We start from the raw sequence: 8,371 nt of genomic DNA, 5'->3' as shown, positions 1-8,371 counted from the left end.
AAAAAAAAAGGCCAGGCATGGTGGCTCACACCTGTAATCCCAGCACTTTGGGAGGTCGAGGTGGGCGGATCACGAGGTCAGGAGATCGAGACCACGGTGAAACCCTGTCTCTACTAAAAATACAAAAAAATTAGCCGGGTGCAGTGGCAGATGCCTGTAGTCCCAGCTACTTGGGAGGCTGAGGCAGGAGAATGGCGTGAACCTGGGAGGCGAAGCTTGCAGTGAGCTGAAATCATGCCACTGCACTCCAGCCTGGGTGACAAAGTAAGACTCTGTCTCAAAAAAAAAAAAAAGAAAAAAAAGAGGCTGGGCGAGGTGGCTCACGCCTGTAATCCCAGCACATTGGGAGGTTGAGGTGGGTGGAGGATCACCTGAGGTCAGAAGTTCGAGACCAGACTGACCGACATGGAGAAATCCCATCTCTACTAAAAATATAAAAATTAGCCAGGCGTGGTGGCACATGCCTGTAATCCCAGCTATTTGAGAGGCTGAGGCAGGAGAATCGCTTGAACCTGGGAGGCAGAGGTTGTGGTGAGCCAAGATCACGCCACTGCACTCCAGCCTGGGCAATAAGAGCAAAACTCTGTCTCAAAAAAAAAAAAAAAGGACAACTCAAGTAACTGGGGTGTTTAGCCAGGAGACAGGATATGGGGTGGCCTTGAGTAGTTGAATTCTAGGCCTTTTAACAAGCTATTTCTTCTGCATTTCTGAACTTGTCTACTTGGCCATAAGTACTCCTGTGTAAGTCCTTCAAGGCCAAGACACCACCTCCTCTAGAAAACACTCCTTGGGCCGGGTGTGGTGGCTCACGCCTGTAATCCCAGCACTTTGGGAGGCCAAGGCAGGTGGATCACAGGAGGTCAGGAGTTCGAGACCAGCCTGGCCAACATGGTGAAACTCTGTCTCTACTAATAATACAAAAATTAGCCAGACATGGTGGCGCAGGCCTGTAATCCCAGCTACTTGGGAAGTTGAGGCAGGAGAATTGCTGGAACCCAGGAGGCGGAGGATGCAGTGAGCTGATATCACACCACTGCACTCCAGTCTGGGTGACAGTGCGAGACTCCATCTCAAAAAAAAGAAAAGAAAACATTCCTGGATTCCCCAAGGCCAGGTGAGAGGGCTCCATCCAGAGCCTGCGTTTCCTCTTCTCAGCTCTGCTCACAACGGAATGGGGTCAGTCGGCCCTGTAGCAGTGCTCTGTGCAGGTAGGCGCTGACCTTTCCAGCTCACACTGTATCTCGGTGGATACAGCTTCAAAGCCCATGCTGTCAGATTATTTGCTGATTACAATTTGGCTGCTGCTACAAGGAGACAGATCTCGGTACAAGATAAGAAAATTAACTTTTTTGGCCGGGCGCGGTGGCTCACGCCTGTCCCAGAAGTTCGGGAGGCAGAGGCGGGCAGATCACAAGGTCAGGTGATGGAGACCATCCTGGCTAACACGGTGAAACCCCGTCTCTACTAAAAATACAAAAACAAAAAGCATGGTGGCGGGCGCCTGTAGTCCCAGCTACACGGGAGGCTGAGGCTAGAGAATGGTGTGAACCTGTGAGGTGGAGCGTCATGACAGGGCATGCCCTGTCGCCCAGGGTGGAGTGCAGTGGCGCAATCTCAGCTTACTGCAACCTCTGCCTCTGGGGTTCAAGCAATTCTCTGCCTCAGCCTCCCAAGCAGCCAGGATTACAGGAGCCCACCACCACACCTGGCTAATTTTTGTATTTTTAGTAGAGACAGTGTTTCACCATCTTGACCAGGCTGGTCTTGAACTCCTGACCTCATGATCCACCCACCTTGGCCTCCCAAAGTGCTGGAATTACCGGTATAAGCCACCGCGCCCAGCCTAGAAAACTTTCTAAGAGTCCAAGCTGCCCAGTGCTGGGTATCAAGCTTTGCAGGGCTGCGAGCTTCCTGACACCAGTGCTTTAAGCACTATTCTGCTTATTTATGTAAATACAAGCTACACTGTCTGAGTGCTGACTCTGCTAGGCACTGTGCTTAGCACATCACGTGCAACACAGTAACCCTATGAGGTAGGTGCTATATCATCCCCATTTTACAGATGGATAAACTGAGGTTTGAAGAAGGAATGTCAGTTTCCCAAGGTCATGCTGCTAGTGGCTGGTGGGGCAGGACTGAAACTCTTGAACTCTTCCCCAAAGTTATTTGTGCTTCCGGGTCTCCCCCAAAAAAGAAAGAGAGCTCTGAAGTGGGAGGAACTTCTGGCTACCTGTCAGGGCGGTGGGCTTCACAGGTGTCCCTGAAGGCTGGGGGTATCCAGGCACTGCAGTTCGCAGCTCTCGGGCCACTCTGCTGCGCAAAGGGTGGGCAGGAGGGAGCTGCTCCAGCAGCTGCTCCAAGGCCAGCCGCAGGAGGTCCAGTTTCTGGGAGGACTCCTGTAGCTGGGCCTGGGCCTGCAGAGGGGACAAGGTAGAGCCAGGTTTGTGGGTTATATGGCAGGGGGCAGCAGCCCAGGTCACCCAGAGTCACCTTCCGCATGAAGTCTCGACAGAGAAGTCCTCCTTCTACACGGCCACCCTCCCTTCACGCCCCTGCGGAGGGTGGTATGGGAAGAAGCCGGCCCTAGGAGAGGGCCAGGGCTGGGACCTGACCTCGGCCAGCGCCTTGCGGTCCTGTGTTCTCCGGCTACTGAGCAGTTTCACCACGTTCTTGGCGCCCTCAGCCACGGATGCCTCAACGTGCAGTCGATGCTGTAGCTCCTCCGCCAGCAGCTCAGGCCCTGTGGGAAGGAGGGCAGCTCTCAGGCCCTGCTCTGCCCTGCTCCGCCCTCCCTGTATCTCAAGGCCTCACCTGGCTCCGGGGACCCACTGGCCTCCAGGCTGCTGATCTTCATCCGCAGCAGGGCCACCTTCAGCTGGCTGTCCCGCAGCATCTGCTGGGCAGCTGCCAGGAGTTTCCTCTCCTATGGAGCCGTGGCACAAGCCCATCAGAGCAGGCCTGGGCCATAGCTTCCCCCATCAGACCAGGGTTAAAGTCAAAGCCTGGTCTCCCCCATCAGAACAGGGTTAAAGTCAAACCTCGCTCAGTAGGCCAAACACTAGAGTCAAACCTCCTTTGTTGGACTAGTTGGTGGGTCAGGGGAGGCTTTTTCATCAAACCAACAAGGGCTGCGGTCAAGCTTCCCCTTTCGTATCAGGGATGGGGTCATGCCTCTCCCATCAGATCAGGGCTGGTGCTAACTCTTCCCCATTAGATCAGGGCAGGGGCTAAGCTAAGCCTCCCCCATCAGATCAGGGCAGGGGCTAAGCTAAGCCTTCCCCATCAGATCAGGGCAGGGGCTAAGCCTCTCCCATTAGATCAGGGCTGGTGCTAAGCTATGCCTTTCCCACTAGATCAGGGCAGGGGCTAAGCTAAGCCTCCCCCATTAGATTAAGGCTAAGGTCCTGCCTCCCTCATCATATCAGGGCCACAGCCAAGCCTTCTGGTCAGACAAATACTGAGGCCCAGTTCCTGACATCATGCTGGGAGCTGGGACTGGGGCTGAGATAGGATCCCATTAGACCAGGGCAAGGCCTTCTCTGTCACACTAGGGGTTACAGCCATGCCTTCCTCACCCAGCTGGGGTTTGGGGTCATATTTTCCCCATCAGACTGCAGGCTGGGATGGTGTCTCCTTACAGGCTCAATGGCTGAGTTGCATTTCCCTGTCGGACCAGGGGCCAGGGTGTCCCTGCCATCAAACTGTGGGGCCTTACCTTGGGGGTGCCACTGGCACACGTGTGGGTCATGTTCTCAGCCCCCTGCTTCACCTTCAGCTCCACATGCAGCTGCCTCCGGAGAGCCTCTAGGTGCCGAGCCCTGAGCTGCTCTGCCCACGGCCGGGGTCCTGAGGCCACAGGCTCTGTGCACGGGGGTATCGAGCACCTAAGTCCCTCACTCAGGGCCGATACCCCCACTGTGGCCTCTCCTCCTTCCCCGACTGATCTATGGGCAGGAAATGAGGTGGTCTCGCCACAGTGGCCAGGGCCAAGGCCAGGGGCCATATCGGCCTGGAGCCTTCTGTCCAGAGGGGTCTTGGCTCCTCACTCACCAGCCGGGTCAGGCCCAGGGCCGGGCAGCAGGATTCGGGCATGCAGCTCCCTCAGCTCTCCATGCAGCTGCTCCAGGCGGCGGTTGGAGGACTGCAGCAGCTGCTGCACATGGCCCAAGTGGCGGCGGTCTGTGGCCACGCGCCGCAGGTTCTCCACCCCCTCCTTGATCTTCAGCTCCTTCTGGATGGCCCGCCGGATCGCCTCTTTCTCATCCTCCGGGGGCCACTGGCTCGGCCCAGGCTGCAGGGCCGGTGGAAAGCAGAGGGTGGAAAGCAATCATGGGGTGCAGCAGCCACCAGCAGCCTCTGCTCACTGCAGATGGAGGCGGAGGAAGGGACGGCACCCAGGACTGACAAGCACAGGGTTTGGGAAGCCTCTCTCCCTTTAGAGCTCAGGCCTGAGCCAGATGGAAACTCCGAGGCCACTCATCTAGGCCAAGCTCCTGTTCTCTGCCCGTTAGAGAAGGGTGGGGCAGGGGGGATAGTTCACACAGTAAACGGGTGCCAGGTTCTATTCTAAGAGCTTTGTATAGATTACCACATCACATCTCCCAGCAACCCCACCCGGTAGCAGCGGTCATTACCCCCATTTTCTTTTCTTTTTCTTTTCTTTTCTTTTTTTTTTTTTTTTTGAGACAGAGTTTTGTTCTTGTTGCCCAGGATGGAGTGCGGTGGCACCATCTCGGTTCACCACAACCTCTGCCTCCTGGGTTCAAGCGATTCTCCTGCCTCAGCCTCCTGAGCAGCTGGGATTACATGCACACGCCACCACCCCTGGCTAACTTTGTATTTTTAGTAGAGACGGGGTTTCTCCATGTTGGTCAGGCTGGTCTCGAACTCCCAACCTCAGGTGATCTGCCCGCCTCAGCCTCCCAAAGTGCTGGGATTACAGGTGTGAGCCACCACGCATGGCCTATTACCTCTGTTTTCTAGTGAGGAAACTGAGGCCCAGAGAGGTGAAGTAACTTGCCCACAGTCAAGACACAGAGGAGAGACCACCACCTCTCAGACCCCAGCTGTCCCTGGCAGCCCTGGGTAATCAGGCTGCTCTATGTCTGGGATCCAAAGTAGAGTCCAGGAGCCAGAAAAGCTCAACGCGGAGTAGGGGTTCACACAAAGCCACATGAGAAAGCAGCCAGGGGCCTGGGAGCCAGGGCTTGTTCCCCTAATGTCCCAATGCCACAGGTAGCAAAGCGGAGGCACAGAGAGGGACTGGGGAGATCTCCGGGTGCCCAGCCACTGCTCAGCTCCTGGGAGGAAGTAGAAAGCTTTCTCACGGCTTCACCCAGGTTGGAGCCAGGAACAGGAACACCTCCTTTCCAGCCGCCAGCATTTCAAACCAACCGGTGCCAAAGGTGACCTCAGGCCAGGGTAAACCACGATGCCCCGCAACACGGGTTCTTGCAGGGACCCCATCTTACCTCTCTGTGTTCCATCTTCTCCTGAGCCCAGTGGAAGGGGCCGCAACCCCAGACTCAGGGACCACCCCCCCTCCTCCCGCCCCAGACCTCAGCCGGGGCCTGCTGGCCCAGCTGTCAGAGGGCAAGGGCGAGGCTCAGGAAATCCTCTGACCGCCCTAGGCCACAGGGCCAGAGCCAAAGACTGGAGCAAACAAAGGTCCCATGGAGCTGGGGGCCCGGCCACCGGGGTCCTGAGTCACCCAGCTGCCGCTGCAGGGCGGAGCCCCGCAGGAAATCGGAAAATGTGTACAAGCTACGTCTGGAACAGGCGGAGGGACCTCCAGAGGAAGGGGGTGGGAAGGGGCAGACCAAGCCCCAATCCTGAAGGCGGCTTAAGCAACTGGCTTGGGCACTCAAGGAGTCTACACGAACCCCCAAACACCCCCATGGTCCTGTCTGCCCCGGGTTGGAACTCCAACATGGACACACACACGCCACCTCCTTTCTGCTCTTTGCGGGGACGCACTCCTGTCCGCAAATGCCCCCCTCCCCACCACTGGCTCCGGGGCAGGACACCACTTCTCCTTCCCCAGTAGCAGACAGACACGGCCTCGGTCCTCCCGGCCCACGCGCACCAGCACCTACTGCCAGCTCTGGCAGGAAACCCGGCCCCCTCCACGTTCTAGAACCCACTATACGTACCGAAAGGTTCCCGCCCCGGGGCGGGGGAGGCCGCTCCCCTCTCATCCACGCTCCCCTCGCGCCTCGTGTGCTGCGAGAGGGACTCCCGCCACTGCCAAGCGCGCACAGACTGCGCCCCGCGTTGCGCGCACATTCTAATCCCCCCAGGCCCATGTGGTCCCCCTTTCTATCCCGGCTAATTCCAGTTGGCCTTGGAGCCCCACCGCGGAGAACCGACTTAAGGACACTCTGGGGACCACCCTCGTGGGGCACACTGCGGACTCAGCCCGTCCTCGTTCACGGGCTGGTTGAGGTACAAGCTCCGGCTCAGCCGGGGGCTAATTTGGAGACGCTGCAGGGTCCAGGAACAACCGAACCCGGAGCTCAGGTCTGCTCTGCAAGGGCGTCGCGGGGCCGGGGCCAGGGAAAGGGCAGGGAAGGGGCGCGGGTGAGGGGCGGGTTGGGGGACGTGGCCTCGGTTAGGGGCTCCGGGGCGATGACCGAGGCTTACCCGCACCCCACCAGCCCCGCGGGCCCCTACCGCGCCGTTCACCTGCCGCGGCGCCCCCTCCTCCATGGCGCCGCTCCGGCCGCTTGGGGCCCTCCTCTCCGCCACTCCGGTCCCGGAAGCCGCAGCCCCTCCGCCAGGACTTTCAAACTTGAAACTTCCCGGGAAGCGGCGCTGGAGACGCGGGATCGGGCGCCCCCTCCCGAGACCCGCTGGCCCGCGGGGCCAGCACCGCCTCCCGTCCACGCCGGTCCAGCGCCGCCTCCCGTCCGCGCCGGTCCAGCGCCCCGGACCCCACGCCCGAGGTCCCGCGCTCCAGCGCCTCCCTCGGATCCAAAATTCCACAGGATTCCGGGTCCAGCACCCGGGCTTCGGCGTCCGCAGTTCCCGCTGGGCGTGACCGCGCCGCACCCCCGGGTTGGACGCGCGGGAGGTTCATCGCCGGCGCCCAGTCCTCTGGCCTTCCCCGCCGCACGCCGGCAGGAGCCGGCCAGTTGGGGACTGGGATGGGGGGGACAGCGCCCCCTGAAGGTCGCCGGGTCGCCCAGCCGGGTTCAGCCCTTAGAGCTGGCCGCCGCCTCTAATTTTGAGCCCCTCCACAACCTAGCTCCCGCCTCTAACGCGCAGGGCCTCCTCGACCAAGCCCTTCAAGTCTCTCTTTGTCTCGCATGTTGTTAGTGTAATGTGGGCTAATCCAAAATTGCCCTTCTCGGAGTGGGTGGCCCAGAGGAGATATTAGTCATTACAAGAACGTATACTAGGCCAGGCGCAGTGGCTCACGCCTGTAATCCCAGCAGTTTGGGAGGCCGAGGCGGACGAATCACGAGGTCAGGAGTTCAAGCCAGCCTGGCCAACATGGTGAAACCCCGTCTCTACTAAAAATACAAAAATTAGCCTGGCGTGGTGGCGGGCGCCTGTAATCCCAGCTACTCAGGAGGCTGAGGCAGGAGAATCGCTTGTACCCGGTAAGCGGAGGTTGCAGTGAGCCGAGATCCTGCCACTACACTCCAGTCTGGGCGACAGAGCGAGACTCCGAGACTCCATCTCAAAAAGAAAAAAGCTTTAAAAAAGAACGTCTGCCGGGCGCGGTGGCTCACGCCTGTAATCCCAAAAGTTTGGGAGGCTGAGGCGGGCGGATCACCTGTGGTCGGGAGTTCAAGACCAGCTTGAACAACACAGAGAAACCCCATCTCTACTAAAAATACAAAAAATGAGTCGGTCGTCGTGGCGCATGCCTGTAATCCCAGCTACTCAGGAGGCTGAGGCAGGAGAATCGCTTGAACGTGGGAGGCAGAGGTTGCGGTGAGCTGAGATCATGCCGTTGCACTCCAGCCTGGGCAACAAGAGCGAAACTCGGTCTCAAAAAACAAACAAAAAAACCCACCAAACAAACAAACAACCAAAAAAAACACGTATACTTGTGGAAAAAGTAAATCCTCACCCAAAATTATGATAAATTACAAATTACAGATGCAACTAGACCTCTCTGGCCCATCTCTTTTTTTTTTTTTTTTTTTTTGGACGGGAGTCTCGCTCTGTAACGCCCAGGCTTGTTGGAGTGCAGTGGCCAGATCTCAGCTCACCGCAGAGCTCCGCCTCCCGGATTTACGCCATTCTCCTGCCTCAGCCTCCCGAGTAGCTGGGACTACAGGCGCCTGCTACCTCGCCCGGCTAGTGTTTTTGTATTTTTTTTAGTAGAGACGGGGGTTCACTGTGTTAGCCAGGATGGTCT

General features: G+C 58.2%; 1 protein-coding gene across 7 annotated transcripts in view; it reads right to left on the bottom strand.

The window, feature by feature from the left end:
- Window positions 1-7,309, bottom strand: part of PKN3 (protein kinase N3) — a 17,783-nt gene extending 10,474 nt beyond the window's left edge. Inside the window, exons 1-6 of one of the 7 annotated variants that reach the window (XM_017848311.1) lie at window positions 6,685-7,309; window positions 4,051-4,291; window positions 3,716-3,861; window positions 2,812-2,923; window positions 2,613-2,740; window positions 2,231-2,414 (exon numbers count right to left, since the gene is read on the bottom strand). In XM_017848311.1, the coding sequence (XP_017703800.1) occupies window positions 2,231-2,414; window positions 2,613-2,740; window positions 2,812-2,923; window positions 3,716-3,861; window positions 4,051-4,291; window positions 6,685-6,708 (835 nt within the window). In that variant the 5' untranslated portion in view covers window positions 6,709-7,309. Of the gene's footprint in view, window positions 1-2,230; window positions 2,415-2,612; window positions 2,741-2,811; window positions 2,924-3,715; window positions 3,862-4,050; window positions 4,292-5,471 lie in introns of all 7 variants that reach the window. The other 6 variants (XM_017848306.1, XM_017848310.1, XM_017848309.1 and 3 more) reach the window with 6 other exon arrangements.
- Window positions 7,310-8,371: the final 1,062 nt, after the last annotated feature.

This window comes from Rhinopithecus bieti, unplaced genomic scaffold (assembly GCF_001698545.2).
Source record: "Rhinopithecus bieti isolate Rb0 unplaced genomic scaffold, ASM169854v2 scaffold_29388, whole genome shotgun sequence".
NCBI lineage: Eukaryota > Metazoa > Chordata > Mammalia > Primates > Cercopithecidae > Rhinopithecus > Rhinopithecus bieti.
Note: the sequence above shows the minus strand (reverse complement) of the source record. Positions and strands in the feature narration are given on the sequence as shown.